General features: G+C 41.2%; 1 protein-coding gene and 1 pseudogene across 9 annotated transcripts in view; one reads left to right on the top strand and one right to left on the bottom strand.

Moving 5' to 3' along the window:
• The window catches only part of Slc38a6 (solute carrier family 38, member 6), a 62,495-nt gene that overhangs the window by 14,597 nt on the left and 28,344 nt on the right, over positions 1–19,554 (bottom strand). For 8 of the 9 annotated variants that reach the window (XR_015621790.1, XR_015621789.1, XR_015621788.1 and 5 more), the window contains 3 exons: positions 10,432–10,510; positions 3,170–3,252; positions 2,723–2,781 (listed from right to left, as the gene is read on the bottom strand). Coding sequence is in view for 5 of the 9 variants with exons in the window: in XM_087552737.1 (XP_087408863.1) it covers positions 2,723–2,781; positions 3,170–3,252; positions 10,432–10,510 (221 nt within the window). In the remaining 4 variants the exon portion in view is untranslated. Of the gene's footprint in view, positions 1–2,722; positions 2,782–3,169; positions 3,253–7,094; positions 10,341–10,431; positions 10,511–19,554 lie in introns of those variants that run through there. The other variant, XM_087552741.1, reaches the window with a different exon arrangement.
• On the top strand, positions 17,240–17,735 carry Rpl26-ps13 (ribosomal protein L26, pseudogene 13; annotated as a pseudogene).

Here is a 19,554-nt window from a genome sequence, read left to right as displayed (position 1 = left end):
GAACCCCCAGTGAACGTGATTGTTGGGGGGAGGGCGGCAATGGGAGGAGGATGGGGAGGGGAACACCCATAAAGAAGGGGAGGGGGAGGGGTTAGGGGGATGTTGGCTCGGAAAACCGGGAAAGGGAATAACACTCGAAATGTAAATAAGAAATACTCAAGTTAATAAAAAAAAAAAAAAAAGAAAGAAAGAAACTGTTTTCTGGATTGATTCTATAAAATATAATATAAATGTGTATGCATACACATTCTTAAAAAAATCAATGGGCAGAGATGCCGAGACAGGTGAGGAATGGGACAGGACCCAGCCACAAGACAAGAGAGAATCATGGGGAGTCTCACATTTTAAAAAACTGGCGCATGGTTTTTGAAAAGTCAGTTAGCTGAGCATGTAGAGCACAGCTTGAATCCCAGCCCTCAGGAGGCAGAGGCATGGGCAGATAAAATTCTGTGAATTCCAGGCCTGTCTGGTCTATAGAGTAAGCTCATGGCCAGCCAGGGTTACATAGTGTAACCCTGTCTTAAAAAAAAAAAAAAAACAAAAAAACAGGGACTGGAGAGATGACTCAGCAGTTAAGAGCACTGATTGCTCTTCTACAGGTTCTGAGTTCAATTCCTACTAACCAAAGGTGGCTCACAACCATCTGTAATGGGACCAGATTCTTCTGGTGTGTCTGAAAATAGCTACTGTGTACTCATCATATAAATAAATAAACTCTTAAAAACAAAACAAAAATAGAAATAGAATCTGTAATAAACGTGGTAATAAAAACAGCATTAAAAATGTATATTCTTCATGGTCTTGTTGGAATCTAAATTTCAACTGTTCTCACAGATAGAAATCCAAGTAGATGATTTGTGGAGCATCACGATTAATATGGGAGAATTATTTCCATGTGACTCCCCCAGCAGAAATCTGCACTGAATTTAAGAGTATCTGCTGCAGCAGAAACAAAACACTATAATAGACATATTGTATCAATACATTCCACCTGTGTTAAGCTATTGACTGTGAAAACTGAATTACTTCTACCTATGAAATGCTTGCCTTGTTGATTAAGTGCCAGGGTACAATTCAGTACGTTATCTACACTTGATTAAGATCCACAAATTCCTATGGGATGTGGGATACTATCTAGCCATGAAGACGCTTCTCAACAAAACCTTACGATGAAAATAACTACTGTTTCTCTCTATAGTATGGAACTTCAAAATTATATGCTAAATTGTCATTACCTGAAGGTGGCTGGGGGGATAATTTTAATGTAAACTAAAAAATGACCAAGCTCTGTTAAATATTTCAGCCTTAACACATTCCTTACAATATAAATGTTTATGAATAGTGAAATCAGGGTTACTTGCACTTAATTTTAAGTTGCTTTATCCTCTGTCTCAGAAGATGATTTAACCAAAGACAGATGTCATGCAAATATGTGTGCATGCATACATAGTGGGTATGTGGTTGTTTGTTTGTGTGGCTGCATGTGCATGTGTATGTGGTGTGTATGGATTTTTTATGCACATAAATGTAGTGGTATGTGGCTGCAGATTATGTGGCTGTATGTGCACGTGTGTGTGCACATGTGGAGGTCAGAAGTCACCCTTGGGGATCATTATTCAGAGGTTATTCATCTTGCCCTTTGAGAGTCTCTCACTGGCCTAGAGTCCACTGAGTAGAAGTAGGCTGGGTTGGCTGGCGAATGGGACCCAGAGATCCATGAGTGTTCCACCCCCACCCCCTACCCCCCCACAACAAGCCCCCCCACTCCCCACCACCCAGCACTGGAATGTGAGCATTACAGCATGCCCAACTTTTCACTTGGGTCCTAGGAACTGAATGCAAGCCGTGACACTTGCAAGGCAAACACCACCAGCTGAACCATCTTCCCAGTCCAGGGGCTGTTTTGACAGCTTTGGAGTCTGGTACTATAGCTTGCTTGTTTACATGTGACATTGCCCCTTGATTCATTGATCAGTAACTAAGAGAAAGTTTAAATGCTCAGAAAGGGTTACTTGTGATATACACATTTCTGGCAAATTAAAAATATTTTATCCTATGTAAGGTTTAACATTTATATACTTATTATGGAATAGAATATAGGAAATAAGGAAAAAGTTTATTAAAATCTTATATGTGAGGATCTGTCTTCGGAGAATTAAAAAGCCTATGTTAAATTATTTTATAAATATAAAATAAGTTAAACTGCCATATGATATAAAATAAAAATCTGATAATTAAATATATTATCTGCATATGAAGACAAATATTTATTCCCAACATTTTCTTTATGGGAACACTGTTTGTCGACTAAGCAGGGTGGACAGGATTGCATTCCTACCCCATTCTCCTTACAGCTTTCCCACCAAGTCTCAGACTCTAACTCCATCATGGAATAAGGCTTCAGGATGCTCTGTGAGCTGACTGAGGAGCAGCCCACAGCTCGGCAGAGCACTACAGCTGTCAGGCTCTGTTCTGCCCAGGGTCTTAGCCAATGTTGGGCATCCCTCTCCAGAGAACTACAAGATACTAAATTTGTTTTAAGCTTCTTTAAAATGGACAAAATGAATAATCCTGTGACTGAAATGAATTCTGTGTTGAAAAATGGTGCTGTTAATAATATACAGTGGGCTACGGTGCCCAGTGCAAAGCAGCTAAAGACGTCACTAACACAGTTGCATTTTTTTTTTGATGAAATAAGCAATGTATTATATTTTAAACTTACCACAAGAGCAAAGAACACCATAAAGAAAAATGATAGACTGCTTGTGTAGCCAAGAAAGCCTGTAAAATACCAATAAAATAAAAAGCAATTTATAAGGCAAGTGATGGGGACTTAGGAATCGAGCCATGCATCTCGGGCATGCTCCTGTTGCTGCTTGGTGCCTGGGCCTGGGGTCTGTCCGTCTGTCACACTGTGTAGCTCTGCACAGCAGGGCGAGAACTGGCTTGCCACTGGCAGTGCAATGCAAAGGAAGGCTTGCTCCTCAATGCTCTGCTGTAATGACTTCATTTTAGTGGCCAGACAAAATGCTACTGTAAGCCAAGTCATAGGTTAGCTAAGCAAGGCTGAGGACGGAGTCACGGAAATAGGCCAAGTTTAAAAGGACTCACAAGCACTACTCTTCTAAAAGCATCTCACTCTGTAGACCCCGAGTTTCTTCAGACTCACCTATTTTGGGGAGCAGTGAGAGAGGGAACACAATGCCGACACAGATTATGATTAGCAGCATCTGTCCATCAAGATACCAAGCCCTGTCAGGAAAAACAGTTAGGCACAGGACACAGGACTCATTCATGTCTGTCTTAACGCACATACACGGGAGGGCGGGGGATCATCCATTAGAAAGAAAACCCCACATTTTCATTAAATGTTGTTAGGGAACCCTGCACTATTAATAACACATATGAACTTAGGGAATGTATTAAAATAGTATTGGTATGAGCCTGTAACTCAGCACAAAGGCAAGACCAACAGTTTGAGGCTGGTCTGGACTACATAGTGAGACCTTATCTCCAACAACACCTAAACCATGACAAACACACAATGCCCAATGAGATGCCATTTTTTCCAATTACCAAAATAACAAATACTTAAAAATGAGATGATAACTCCTATTGGTGAGGAGTACTGAGGTGCACCAAACACTGCTGAGGGCTAAAACCATATAAATTCTCACACGGAAAGCAGCTGGCAATAGATGCTAAGAGCCTCCTATAATTATGCCGCACAAGACTTATAAAATACCATCAACAACAAAACATCAGCAATAGGAACGAAGACTTTTATAAAATATTTATTGAGAAAATTTAAAATAATGAAACTGAAAAAATCATGAAAACTGGAAGCAAGCGAATATTTAATAGTACAACTCGGAAAGAGTGGCTATCATGAGAGTGTATAGTCTGATGTTGTTTAGAGAAAAAATACAGATATTAAAATTGGACTGGAACTTTATAATTTCTGGGTGATAAAACAAGGAAGGAGTCATTTTCCTCATCATATCTCTACATTTCTCCAGAGTTTCAGGAAGGGGAATGAAATACCAGTTTAGAAATGCTAACCTTCTCTCTAAAAGCTATGAGAATACTGAATAAGAATGTTTAGTTAGCAGTGTGATCATGTGTTTGCTAATAAAGAAGGAACCTGGCTGGGGCCTGTCAGTAAAGTGGCTGTCTCGAAAACATTAGGAACTGCATTGGATCCACAGAACCCACCTTAAAAAAAAAAAAAAAGCTGGGCACTTGGCACAAAATCTGTGTGCTCTGGGGACCTGGAGGCAGGCTTGCTGGCCAGATCAGCCTCATTAGCAAGTTTAAACACAGTTGAAAGACCCCGTCTTAAAAAGAAAAAGAGGTGAAAAGCACCTAAGAAACAATACCCCAGGTGTCTGATGTCCACACACGTGCACATATACATGTGCACACACACATTCATGTGCACACACACATTCATGTGCACACACACATTCATACACTGAAAGACAAATTATAGTACAGAGAGGAAATAGAAACACTGTGAACATATATTTAATAATAAAAACATGTATTTAAATTTAATTAACTTATAATACATTAGATATTTATATATTTATGCATTGTATATATAAAAGATATGTATAAAGTATGTCTATAGTTATGTATATGTATAAAATATATACAAAATATTATTTAATGTCATATACAATAAATATATTTATATATAACACAAAGTATATTATACATAATAAATACATAATTTAAATGTGAAATATAAATAAAATAATATTTAATTATTTTTAATAATATAAATATATTTTAAAAGTCAGAAGGATATATCTAGAATATAAAAATGGCTATTATTAAATGGTTATAATACATGGGTACAGATATAATTTTAATTTCTTAATATATTTATAAAAAATTTTAAAGTTAATTCCCCAAGTGTTCATGCCTTTCACTGTTCATGTAAAAGACAAACAATTCATGATAGAAATACACAAAAATATAAGAAGAAAAATCTAATAACAGTTGCTAGTTAAATGTATCTATCCGGAGATTACTGCAATTCAGTTAGTAAAATAGTCTAGAATGTGCTGTAATTGGTCCAACAGGCGTTACTACGTTATTAATTAGTACCCTCTGGGAAAAAATGGCAATATGTAACCAACACAATGAAAGTGCAGTAATTAACCAAGAAGATCAGCAAAACCTATTAAGTGTAAACCTAACTGGAACAATGTAAGGGACTAGAACCCAGCTGGGTGGTGGTGGTGCAAGGCCTTTAATCCCAGCTCTTGGGAGGCAAAGGGTAGGCAGATCTCTGAGTCTGAGGACAGTATGGTCTACAGAGTGAGTTTCAGGATGGCCAGGGCTAGGCAGAGAAACCCTGTCTGGGAAAATGAACAAATGAAAGAAAGGAAACCCAAGATAGAACAGGTGTGGGACACATCAAAGATCAATGGGGATTGCTATGGTGGTGGGTAGATGGTTTCAACTCAACCTAATGCCCCCTCCCCTGCCCTGTGATAAACTGTCCTCTTACACTCTCAATAGGTAGCCAGTGTCTCACTCTGATAAATTCAGAGAGTTTTCCTTTCAGTTTAAGAGCTGGTTTCTAGCATGTGTGGCCTTCACTGTTCAGTGGGTATTATTACACTCTGGCTTGTGAGGGCATCCTTTTGGTAGACCTTTACCCATTACTGCTGTAGGGACAACATCCTCTTTAAGAGAGCAAGGAGGGCTGGAGTGGTTGAGAGCACCGACTGCTCTTCCAGAGGTCCCGAGTTCAATTTCCAGCAATCACATGGTGGCTCACAACCATCTGTAATGAGATCTGATGCCCTCTTCTGGTGTGTCTGAAGACAGTGACAGTGTACTCAGATAAATAAATCAAGAGAGAGAGAGAGAGAGAGAGAGAGAGAGAGAGAGAGAGAGAGAGAGAGAGAGAGAGAGAGAGAGGCAGCAGAGATGGCGCCATATTCATATTCCTGTCTTTACAAATGCAAAGATGCACAAGCGTTTCTGCTCCGCAGGGCTGAGGACTGCCGCTGTGCTCTCTAGCTACACCTGCACGGGCCCCTCCCTCGTGGTGTGCAGGAAGTATGATGAAAGCAACCACAGAATAAACACAAACTGATACTCAACATGTGCATCTTCTAGTCACTCTTTTTGAATGAAAAAAAAAAAAAAAAAACAAATAGGAACTTCAAAATAGCCCTTCCCAAGAAACACCTGGCAACAAAACTCTGAAACTGGCAGCAAGCCCGGGGCTCTGTGTCTGAAACCTCTTTCCTTTGGGGACCCAGTATCAGACCCAGACGGCTGCAGTGCCAGTAGAAAAATGGCCCCAGGGGAGGAGCTGAGTAGATTCCATCCGTTAGCACTGCTTTTCCTGCTGGATAACAACACTGCATTGTCTGTTAGGAGAGCACAGCTCATGATCAGTGTTCTAATCAAACGAAGAAAGAAAGAAAAAAGAAAAAAAATGGTTACAAACCAACCTGACTCTTGAGAGAGAGAGAGAGAGAGAGAGAGAGAGAGAGAGAGAGAGAGAGAGAGAGAGAGAGAGAGAGAGTGAGCGAGCACAGGAAGGTGGAGTGGTGTAAAAGGGTGTGTATTAAGCCATAGGACCACAACTTTCCCCTTGCATAGGATTAAAGGAACACTTTGAAATCCTGAGGTATGGCTAAATGTGGGAGCAGAAAATGGAATCCGTGTCTCTCCATGAGAGTGGAGACTGACACAGTCCTGACTGAAGGGTGTGTGGCATCAAACTTGCAGAGCTAGGGAATGCTTGGGCTGGAGGGGGCTCAGAGGTCACCCTGTCCAGCATCTTAATTTCTTGTGTAAGGGCCGGGGGCTCTCACAGCAGCAGTGAAAACTCAACCCAGCAGCAAGTCAGAGTTAGGGTGGTTTGGGGTTTTTCCCTAGAGGACCCTTCATCTATTCTAAGGTCATGCTTCACATTTTCTTCAGGACTGAACTTAAAATCTTAAAATGAAAAGGATTTTGTTTTAAAACAGTTTGTGTAGACCTGGAGACTGGTTATTATGAGTCATTTCTTATACTTGTCGAATGGTGTTAATAAAACCAATCATTAAGACAATGATTTCTTTCTCATTCATTCATTATCAATAAAGGCCACATAGTGAGACATGGGCAGTGCGCTCCCATCTCACTTGCAGGCCCCAGACAATTGCACTGTTTGGCGATGGCCATTGTCCAAAGAGCAAATGAGATTAAACCTAAGCCCAGAGAATACAAACCAGCAATAGCAGTCTTAAAACGTACACATTAAATACATTTATTTTACAAACCAAGATTTTAGGAAAATTTATTGCACATAAATTTTTTTCTAAGAGGAGAAAAAAAGACTTATCTAACCGAACTCCTGTTTTCCTACCGAGACCTAAATATACATTCTCTTTGAGCCAAAAGAATTAGAGTAAAAGGTTTTATACTTCCTAGAAAACTTGTTTGATCTGTGGGTTTAATCCTATATGATAAAAATGCTGCAACTATGAAACACAGAGTATAAATCCTTAGCTGGATTGCAAATGCTTGGCACGCAGATGTTTTTTCCATTTTTTTAATGAAAACCAGATTTATTTATAAGTTGCTCTAATTTCATTCTTGAATAGAGGGAACAAGAGTATCGTATGTTCTCAATTAGGACCGTGCTCACATCCCATATCAATTATGTAACTCAAATGCAGGACAACTTAATTGTGTCAATCATAGCCCCTGACAAGACCATTAAATGTTAACAGAGAGCTCCCAACTTTTAACAACTATAGATTTAAAAAGTACAAGTTATTCTAGGAAAAATATAGATGTATCTTAAGAGTTTGGTATTACTGATTTGTATTTCCAATAGTAACTTTTTGAAATTAGAATATATGAGCACAAAGTGATGTGACAGCATCTTTATAAAGGGTCAGAGTTCATGAAGCTATCCATACCCACAGACAACCCAGAAAATAAAGACACTTGAAAAATCTTAAGTAAACTTACAATAAACCAATTGTCAAAATAAAAGATCACTATCATGTGATCTCGGTGAAGAAATATGGCTGCATAACTAGGCTAGGAATAAACCGCCCCACCCCCACGTTCATTACCGCAACATTTGCCTCTGACTTTATAAGATTAGGCTTCAAAGACTAATGCCCTATATCCAATTAATATAGTCTCTAAATAAATGAATGCAGGACGTGTAAAACAATATGAGTGATCAAAAATGTGCAATTTTCACACACCGTGGGTGAAAATCGGTGACAGTAATTGCAGCATGCAGTTTTTAAAAGCCCATTTGTGCTAGAAAGAGAACATTTATATAAAGGTTTTACTGATATGAGCGAAACAGGAGTTTTCAACTGTTTAAAACAAACAAGAAAACAATAGTAGACACGGCAACTGATTTAAAGAGAGAAATTTAAAGCAGATAAAACCCCTCCATTTTAATAGCAGTTCTACTACACAGCGCTTTCAGTGTTTCTAAATGTACTTAAAACATGTTAGTAGAAGTCACCGAATTCAGGACCTAAAGCTAAAATAAAAGATAAACACAAGCTTGGTGGCACATGACAACTATTAGGATGAGCAGTCTACTCATGCTTGACTCTGAGCTTCCGGCAGTCTGAACAAAACGGAAATATACCACTAATATAATCACAGCACTGGAACGCCCGTTCGCCTCATGTACACTGTGCACTTAGAAGCGCGTACACACGTGCCACCTTATTTGACCATTATAACAACTCTGTTATAACAAAGATAAGGTCATTGGTGACCTCTTTTTCTTTTAATTAGTTATGAAGTAATGAATTAATTTATCATATGTGCACTGTTATATTTGCCCGCATGTATCTGTCTGTTTGTGTGAGGGCATCAGATCCCCTCAGGAACTGGGGCTAGAGACAGCTGTAAGTTGCCATGTGGGTGCTGGGAATTGAACCCAGATCCTCTAAAAGAGAAGTCTGTGCTCTTAACCACTGAGCTTCTCCAGCCTTTTCCCAAGGCTTATCTGTTCTTGCTTTTTTAAATAGTACTGAGAATTGAACCCAGGGCCTTGGGCATGTTGGTGAACACCTGCCAGAGTCACTCCCAGCCCTCACTGGTGCCTTCAAAGCCCCAGGTAAAGAAACCTGTAGCTCATGACAAGCAGGCGGGCCAAGAGGTGGGTGTTTGAGGCTAACTAGCGTGAAAGGAAGGGGATGAATGTTTCCTTACTTCTTTATTCTTCCTCACATTGCTTTGAGTTATTAGCTCTAGATACACATTTCTCACTTGGAATTCAAATAACAAAGGAATAGGTTATTAAGATTTTTGTGTATTTTACACAGCTACTTCTTACAGCAGCCAGATGTCTAACATAATCGATAATCAAAAAGCTGACTGTAAATCCAGGAGTGGGGGAGAATGTTGTGGGACCCTAACGAGCTACAAAGTGCCAGGTGAAGGATGCCTTCTGAGGATGAAGACCGTGAAGGACGTTATTATCCTCATTTTAATGCCATCTTGACAGTTCCTATTTAGTTGGAAAATAACTCCTTCCCTTACATATTCACATCTGCACACGTCTGCTTCTTCAGGAGAAGCCAACTTCTCTAAGCTGAGAACTAACGTTTGAGGTTTTCCTCTGCATTCCAGATAAGTTTGATTACTGGGGAAATAACCAAATACTCTAGTCTAGAAACAGGGCAGTCCTTTGTTGTGGTTTGAAAACTGAACAATTAAAAGGCTTAACCCCATTTATTTTTCTAGGGAAAAAAAGGAAGTCTTGTTCTAGGTATCAAAAAGAAAGGTATAATGAATGTGGGTTCCTTACCCATAAAAAGAGTTAAGTCAACATATTCTGAAGGAGCCTGTGTTTTTAGAGGAGAAAGGAAGTGAGCTGGGTTCAGCTTTATTTCCAACATGAAGAAAGGCAAAGTGAAACAAGTTTTCACCCATAGCTCTTTATGCTGTCTAACATGAAACTCACACAGTGGCTACAACCATCGTATTCTTTGACACAACACCCTGCTGAGAGGTGACAACAGAGACCACTCCATGTTCCTCCCACATAGAGATTCTGAGGCTTCCCCAGTATCCCCCATCTTCATGCCCTTAGATGCTTCTTAGCTTTTCTCTAAGAACTAATTCGAATTTGATTGGCCTTTACCTTCAAGGAGCACAAGGGCCTGGGCGTCTGTGGTTGGCAGCACAGTGCTCCAACCCAGTGGATCATCAGCAGACATGTGCAGACAAGTGCAGACATGTGCAGACATGTGCACAGTGTTTTCTCTATTGCTGCTCCACTCCAAAAACTCTCTACGTATCCCGAGGACATGCACTGTATTTTTTCCCTTGCTACTAGGCTTTAATAAAAGCATAATGGACAAATGAATAAACAGATTATGAATGGAGGGTAGGGTGGCTGAATGGATACAACGGAACATTTTTTCTTACCCACTGTGGTCACTAGGCAAAACTTCTGAAATAGCAGCAGGAAGCTCTGTTTTAATAATTAAAAGGTAAGATGACATAGCTGCAAAAAGAACAAACAGAATTCCTATTAGAATCAAGCCATTCACATAGATTCAAAGAGTAATCTGTTCAGGAACACATATGTCCACAGGCTCTTGGGCAGCATACAGAAGATAACTTTAGGCTTCCCAGTAAGCTAACTTACAATGAACTAGTCCAAACACATATACAGCAGAAAGCAAGGTAAATGACGCTGTAGAGAAGCATCAGCAAGCTTAGCATAGAACCTTTGTTAATATTGCAAATCCAAAGATAAGAGAACTGTGTATTTTGTAATAGGACATTTATAGTGAAATTGTTTCAAGCTTTGCAAAAACTCACTTTCCCATTGTTTCCTCTGTCCAATGTACAAAAAGTTAATAACAAACACAAAACAAGTACAACTAGTAACTGATCACTTGCTGTTGTTAAATTTAACTAGGAAGAAAGGTCTCTCAGAAGCCCAAGCCCCTCATCTCTTCCTCTCTCTGCTACATATTATGAAACACGAGCAGAATAAACAGGAACTTTATTTAAGGTTGTCCTCTGAATCATGGCACGGGACAGCCTGTTAGGGATCCAGAGCTTCACACCCCTGCCCTATCTGTGTGTGTCAGAAACCAAATGAAGCACTGAACCCGGATTTTATCTGATAGCATATGAGAAATAACTAGCTTTTATATCATTTAATGATGGTACTATTCCTTATGTGGTTATTAAAACACACTCTGGTGCTGGAGAGATGCTCAGTGGTTGGCTACCAGCATTGCTGGGCAGCTCAGAACTAGGTGTAACTCCAGCTCCAGGAATCTGAGACCCCATTTTGTCCTACATGCACACACATGCGCACGCGCGCGTGCACACACACACACACACACACACACACACACTCTTCTACAAATCTTCCATGGTAAATATTGCTGTGAATACAGAACTCATTTAGGCAAATACATAAGGAGAAGCTTAAACACTCAGCTCTATGGAAACCCAGATGATCCAGAGTCATACCTTCAGTTTAGCAATCTTTTCCCCAGAGATGGATCTCACACACACACACACACACACACACACACACACACACACACACACACACACACACTTTTAAAGAGCCAATGACAAATTCACCCCTGAAGGATGAAGAGTGTGTTCTATGTGCACATTGCTTTTTCTTCTTATTTATATTTCAGGAAACATTCCCCTTTCTCTTTGGACTTATAAAAACAAAGAACACCAATGAATGCCAAGTCTGAACAATGGAGGTCTGGAGGAAGTTGGATGAAAAGGCGCACAGTTTAAGAACAGTGCATTTCTCAGGCAAGGTGTTGGGAGAACAGCTGAGCCCTGCAGTTATAATGCTGTGATGATTTAACTCTGAAGAATAATGACACGTGTTAGTTTGCAGGAGAAGAAAAAATCACATGACAACAGTCAGTCTTTTTGGGGGGGGGGGGTAAAACAGCAGGTACTTATGATAAAGGTAATTTTAGAACAGGCAAGTAAAAATAACTTGCAATAAAAACACGCACCTGTATTTCTTTTTCTCCAGAAGAAACATGGCTGCTCACTAAGACATGTGTACAAGCCCTTAGCTATGGCTGCTGTAAGCATCAGGATCTGAACATGTCTTCTAACTTGTTACATTTTCTCAGGAGAAACACTGTGAACTGGGGACAGGACAGAGGAGACGATGCCTACCTCTTCATTCAAGGGTTTGAAGTCATCACAGTATTTTGTTTTCCAAAGAACTAACTATATGCACATGATGTAATGCAGACTGGCTTAGAAACTCCTTAAATGTATCTTGAGAAGGGGGGAGGGGAAAGGAGACAAAAGTACATTCAGCAAAGGGATTGACAGAACAAGGGAAGCAGAATGACTTCCGACCCAACACTTTTATCATCTGCTCATTGGGCCTTGGGCTGGGATTCATCCAACACCATCTGCATTTCTAAAGTTTCAGACATCCATCGCTTCCAGTAATTTTCTATTTTTTTGATCTTTAATTGTAAAAAAGCTACAATGAGCGTGAGATTGTATTTCTTTCCCATATACAATCTGTCATTCTTCCCAGGATTCTATTAGCCTCCGGCTAATCAGTCCATCACTTCTGCGCTGAAGCCTTCTGCTTTTCAAACGGGAGTCCTGTTTCAATAGATTCAAGGCTGAAGTGCCATGTGTATTTTAAGAAATACGAACTCACTAAACATATGTTTCTCTGTTTTTTTTTTTTTTTTAAGGCCTCTCAGTATACACGAGTATAATAAAACATGTAAAACCCTGCTTCTTCCTTGGAGAATGCTGGTGTGTTTTAAGAGCTACAAAACCACAGAGTCTACCATGGGGAAAATCCCACTGGTTGAGCAAGTAAAACAAAGAAATCTCACTGTTAAAGCTACTTTTTCTTAACCACAAATAAATTTTCATGTAAGTACTAACACTAACATACAATGTACAACACTGAGAACAAAAGATGACTAGATACACTAGAATTACATCTTAATGACAGCTATATCAAAAGATCAGCCAATAAAGCAAGCTGAGAAAGGTTTAAAAAGTATTATCAGCGGGAAAGCTCATTTATCCACTGTTTTTAACCAAAAGGCCACTAGGTCGAGAAGCTGGTTACCATGTCATTGGCCCCATGTCTTCTATTAATGGCATAAGGAAATGCTTAAGACATCTTGGAGTGACAGGTCATAAGCAGAAATTTGTAAGTGATTTTTGCTAGCATCTATCTATGGTATAGACTACAATACAAAACGCTTCCTCCAAATTAATGGTTGCACCAGAATCATCCACAAGGGCCATAGTTACAGTCAAACAGCTCCTGCCTCCTTAATATCAAAGCCAAGATCTGTGCACAAGATACACCTGGACGACAGCTATCAGCCATTACAAATCATCAGTGTTGCCACAGTAGCCGAATAGGTATTCTTTCCCCTTTGCTTTGCCTGGAAAGAAAATGAAGAATGCTGTCAACCTAGTCAAGACACAGGAATTGAAAGCCACATGGCAGCAGAGACGTCTGATCAGGCAATAGCAGGTGATAAGTATCACTACTGCCTGACCGTCATGGGAGACCCGAGGACTAACTACTGCCTGACCGTCACAGGAGATGCGAGTTGGGACGCCGAGGAGAAAGGCTAGGGACTGAGAACAGCTGCTCATGCTGGGCACAGCACTCCTATTGCATGCTTGGCTATATTCTAAGTGATAGGAAGCTCTTTGTACATCTTTTCTACACTCACCTGCCAGGAAGACATGGTTTCACCCACAGAAATGGAGTCCTGTGTACTAATTTGCTATGTGGATGCTGGTGGAAACAGTTGGTCTGACTTGAGGAGCTCGCTCTATTAAATGATAGTTTGCTCTGGGCAAGTGGAGAAGCAATCAGCCAATGCCAAGAAAAATAAGAAAACTCTGTCAAAGGGCCCTCTCTAGAATAAAGCCATTTATTTATTTATTTATTTATTTATTTATTTATTTATTTATTTATTTATTTATTCATTCATTCATTCATTCATTCATTTATTTATTTATTTATTTCAGCATTTAAGCAACAAACTGCTTTTGGCTGCTGAGCTCATCAGTTGGGCTCAAAGAAGAGAACGATGTCTACAACAAAGATCAAAGCTTCACACCACACTGGAGCCATCCTGCTGTGCTAATGGAGTGCACTTGGGGCTGTACAGCTTCTGTTGGAGTAACTGGCTCAACACTCAGGAGCTTCATGCCAGGACTCCATAGCATCCGCTGTCATCGTTTAGCCTCCTATTTGCATGTATTGGAGATTTGACACATCACTGAAACCTCAAAGAAATAATGAAAAGCAACCCCTTTCCTCTCTTCTCTAAGTTTTAGGAACTAGTGTCCCCCAGTAACCTGAGATATTTCTCCGGTTGTCATTAATTAACCACACAACTTAACAAGAAAAGACATGACTGAATTTGGGCCCAAACAATCATTAGTCTAAAAGACAATTAGTTGTGTTGTTAGACACTTAGGAGAACATGCATGAAGCTATTTTAAAAATAGCACTGGGGGCGGGTGGTGGTGGTGGCAACGTCTCAGAGGTTAGTCAGCGGCCTAAACAAACAGAGGCACTATGGTTTGCCTTTCCATGGGAGAGACTCGGTGTTATTGCAAACTTGTCTTTAGTCATGGATAATAACTACTTCATTCAAGATGGCTCATTAACCTGGTGTTTCCACTAGATTTCTAAATGCCATGGAAATTCTAGCCCCACTCAAACTGTATAAATCTCTTTTTAAAAAGGAATCATTTTTCCCTCAAAATCTCTATAAAACAATGTAATTTCCCTAAGCTGTGCAATACTGGAAAAAAATTCACATGGTGGAAAATGTTCCTTCACTGTCCTAAAAGAGCCTTTACTTTATAGTTAAGACCCTAAACCTAGGCAGGGATCAAAGAAGCAGGCCTAGTGGCTAGTTAGGTCCTATTCCAGCTACTCAGAGATCAAGAAGTTCAAGGCCTGCTTGTTTCCAACAGAGGGAAAAAGAAGGCTGGGGGAAAACACTGTAGTAGAGAGCCTGCTTAGCATGCATGCAATCCTCTGCAACATACACACATACACACACGCGCACACACACACACACACACACACACACACACACACACGCGCACACACACACACGATCATCCATTTTAAAACTCTTGTTATCAAACTTCAACTGAAATCATTGCTAATGCATTGCTTTTGAAATGACATGTTACTACTAAATTTTGTCAAGGCAAATGCTTGTGAAAAAGGACTCCTCTCCAATTCCCTGTACTCCTAGACTTTTGCGATATTTTCTAGAATTCGGAGATAATATTGTTCAGGCTTTAAAACAAAACAAAACAAAACAAAACAAACCAACCACAAAGCTGCAGTGTGCCTGGCCAGCAGATGGTGTTGTAGCAGCATTCCCAAGCCCGGCTCCCGAGGGACAAGCCAGACCTGTCCCTGCCATCACTACCCTGGGCTCCTCCCTCAGAATCATAAAAGGAAGAAGAGCACAATTTAAGGTGTCTAACACTACAGCATGGATTGTGGTCACTCACTGAGTCTTCTCGTCTGTGAGACTCTGAGCCACCTCAGTGTAAAGGCAGCTGTGGTTCTCCCAACCTCACAGCCCAAACTGAGGCATTAATCAAGGAGGCTATCATCTGTGGATTCGGTGCCAGGCTGGAAAACTTGGGCCATTCTAGCCATTTCAGGAGGTTTCAGTGAAGCTAGGTTTCTCCTGACAATGTATGGTGATTAATCCTCTGTGAAGACCTGTGGAGCTAAGCCATGAAGACTCACATCTTATAGAAGTAGAGTAAGTTGGCCCACTGCTGCTCGAGCCAGTCACAGCTCTGTGTTTGGAGTTGAGCAAGACGTGTGAATTAGGAACATTAACTGGCTTTGCTTTAATCATGGCCTTCCAAGAGTGAGTAGGACTTTCCTTGGCTTAACTAAGCTAAGGGGTGGTTTGCGGTTTGATTTCTGACAGTGCCGCCCACGAAATGGTCTACCACAGAAGTTCAATTTCACGAGAACCTGACTAGTTTTCAGCTTTTGGGAAGGAGTGAGCATAGCAATGCAGGAGCTGTGAGAGCAGCTGGCCTTCCCACTGCACTCCTTGGTCCTCTTAGATGGCGTTTAGTAACTTCAAACCCAGCACTAGCATTCTCTTGCCAGCAACAACATTCAGCATTTAGGCTCTAGGATGTCTCCTTTCTCCCTCTGTCCCAGCAGAAACTTGCTCACAGCAAACCCTAACTCTGCCTGAGGCATGGGGCACAGTGGGCTATAGCTGGTACCCGCCTTTTTCAGGCTCCAAATCACCACTGCTGAGAGACCAGAGTCACAAGTGAGTAATATTTTCTATACGGCTCTCCATGTTCTAAAGGCCAATAACTCTAAAACCTTAAGTGTCCTAAATGTCGTAAGCAGCACTTTTCACCGGTTATTGGAAGGAAGCCCCCACCACAACCACTTTGGTAGGTCACACTGGTGCCTGTGGTCAGCATTAGTGCCTCACTTTGTTTACGACTATGGTAAGGGAATAAAGCAGGCCTTCACCAAAAGAGCCACAGAATAAGTGGTCAAGTGCAATTTATGAATTTATGATCACTTTGCTCTTGTTTTTCCTTTTAGTGTTGGGGATTAAAACAAGAAGGCAGAGATGTTATCACACAACTCAGAACAGAAGTGGGGGCCACAGGAAATATGGATGAAATATATTGTGTGAAACTTTTTTTTTCCTTTTTAAGAAAAAGAGAAGCTGGGTGTGATGGCTAACAGTGGTTGCCAACTTGACAGGCTCTAGAACACCTGGGAGACAAGTTTAACTGTGGCTCAAAGAGCCACACTGACTGTGGACAGTGCCACTCGGTGGGATTCCTGGAATGAAGAAAATGGGGACAGGAGGGGGAGCACCACCGATCCCTGCTCCCTACTGATTGCAGGGTACTCTGACAGCAGCCTTAGGGTCCTGAGGCTCTACCTTCCCCTTCCTTCCACTTCCCCTGGAGCTGTAAGCTGAGATAAAGCTCCTGCTCAGATACTTGGTTTCGGCAAATATCGGGTGCGGTGCACACCTGCAATCCCAGTGCCCAGGCATCGAGGCAGAAAGACTAAGACTCAGAGGCTAACCTGGACTGCACAGTAACACCCTGTAACACACAAAAGGGGGGTGGGGAAGAGACTGAAAGAGTTAAGAAGCTTTAAGACATGACACTTAACTAAAAATACAGACTCTGGGATGGATCACAGCTGCCAAAATGAAGTTCAATCCCTTCGTGACTTCTGACCAAAGCAAGAACCGCAAACAGCATTTCAATGCACCTTCTCACATTCGGAGGAAGATCATGTCTTCTCCTCTTTCCAAAGAACTGAGACAGAAGTATAACGTTCAGTCTGTGCCCATCCGAAAGGACGATGAAGTTCAGGTTGCTCGAGGACTCTACAAAGGCCAGCAGATCGGCAAAGTGGTCCAAGTGTACAGGAAGAAATACGTCATCGACATTGAGCGAGTCCAGCGAGAGAAGGCTAACGGCACAATTGTCCACGTGGGCATCCACCCCGGCAAGGGGGTTATCACCAGGCTAAAGCTGGACAAGGCCCACAAGAAGATCCTGGAGAGGAAAGCCAAGTCCAGGCAAGTAGGAAAGGAGAAGGGCAAATACAAGGAAGAAACGATCGAGAAGATGCAGGAGTAGAGATCTCATGCACGGCTTTCATTAAAGACTGCTTAAGTGAAAAAAAAATACAGACTCTGTCCCATTAATACCTGAAAGAATTAACAAGCTATGGCACCTTCCCCAAGGAACATGTCAGAATCTACACTTGTAGGCGAAAGCAGACTCTGAGCTCTGCATTTCCCACCAAATATTTCCTACCAAGCCAAGAGAACAAGAGAGAGGGTTCCTTGAAGCCTATGCCTACTTGACCAAAGGCAAGGTGACAGAAGACAAAGCACGTGACATGTGACCCAGTGCTTCAAGTTCTACAGTAATGGAGGAATAACTTATGTGTGTTGGCTGAGAAAGGAAAACCTCTGGAAATATGTCGTCACTTACTCCTCACAGGCTCTCATTACATAAGCTTTCATTAATGTGACTAAAATGATGCGTACATCGCTCTAAAATAAACATTGCTAGCTTTCCTGAACTTAAGAGACATTTAAAATGTAGTGACATCATCTAAGTGGGCCCTTTCTAGTTCTAAAACAAGCAGAGACCTGATGGTTTACACAACACCAAATCCAAGAACCCCCACCCCCACCCCATTCAAACAGTTGGTCACACAGTGTCATTGGAATGTTTTCAGAGACAAAGGGCACTTTTTAAAAAGTGGTGTATCATCTCCACTTCAATCACATACCTTAATGTCAGGGCCATGTGCTAAGTCTGGCAGTGTCCCCCAGTAGGAAACATAGCCCCAAAATGTAGAAGTGTTTGTGGTGGCATCTGATGGGAAAGGTTTAGGGTATGACTTAGCCCCGTTGTAAACAAGCACTGACAGCAGTGCTCTGTGTGAGCTCTGTGTGAGCGCATGACAGCTTCTGCCACATTTGATCTGGTAGGAAAGCCCTCACTGAACTTCTTTGGACTTCCAGCCTCCAAAAGCTAATAACTGTTTATTAAAAAAAATCGCCCACTGTTATTTTGTTAAAATGAGTTAAGAGTATCCTAGACGAGGAACCCAAATTAGCCTCTCTGTGGGCTTGTTTACATCAGAAACAATTTTGCTCTCAAGAAAACACTGGATTAGTCTAGTTTCTTTTATCTTTTACGTTTAGTCTTGACACTAGTGAAGGACCTGGCATTCTGTATGTGTGTACAGCCCACAGGTCAGCATGGGCTATCTTTCTCAATTGCTCTTTATATTTCTGAGACAGATTCCTCAATCAAAGTGGTGCTCACTGATTCAGCTACATTAGCTGGCCAGCGAGTCCCAGAGAACCTCCTCTCTGCCTCACAGGCTGCCTAGGCAAGTACTGGGAGCCTGAGCTCAGACCCTTGCTCACCCAACAAGCACCTTACCAACCAGAGTGTCTCCCTCCATTTCCCTCTTATTTTCACTTTTTTAAAAAATTTGTTTGGTGTTCTGCTGGCATGTATGTCTGTATACCATGTACATTTTGCACATGAGGAGGCCAGAAGGGGGCATGAAATCCCTCTGGAACTTGAGTTACAGTTCTGAGTTGCCATGTGGGTGCTGGGAATTGAACCTGGGTCCTCTAAAACAGCAGTCAGTGCTCTTAACCACTGCGCTATCTCTCTAACTCAAAATGTTTAGGTCTAGAGTACTGATCATCTGAGACCACTCACTCCAGCAAAGCTCCAGACACTGTTGGGTACTAGGAGTAGAAAGAGGAACGGGACATAATCCCTGGACCTTACAGATGACTTTTTACGTCTTATCGTTTATGATGGCTTTTAAATGTTTTAATCTCCCTTGTAGCCCACCAACCACCAGAGGTAGTGGAAAAGGATATAGGGGTGGGGGAGTGGACATGTTTAGAAAGGTTCTTTGGAACAACTCTCATCTGTGTTGCCTGGAAATCAGCAGTT

Source organism: Rattus norvegicus, chromosome 6, assembly GCF_021556685.1.
Source record: "Rattus norvegicus strain SHRSP/BbbUtx chromosome 6, alternate assembly SHRSP_T2T, whole genome shotgun sequence".
NCBI lineage: Eukaryota > Metazoa > Chordata > Mammalia > Rodentia > Muridae > Rattus > Rattus norvegicus.
This window is presented reverse-complemented; position numbering and strand designations above follow the sequence as displayed.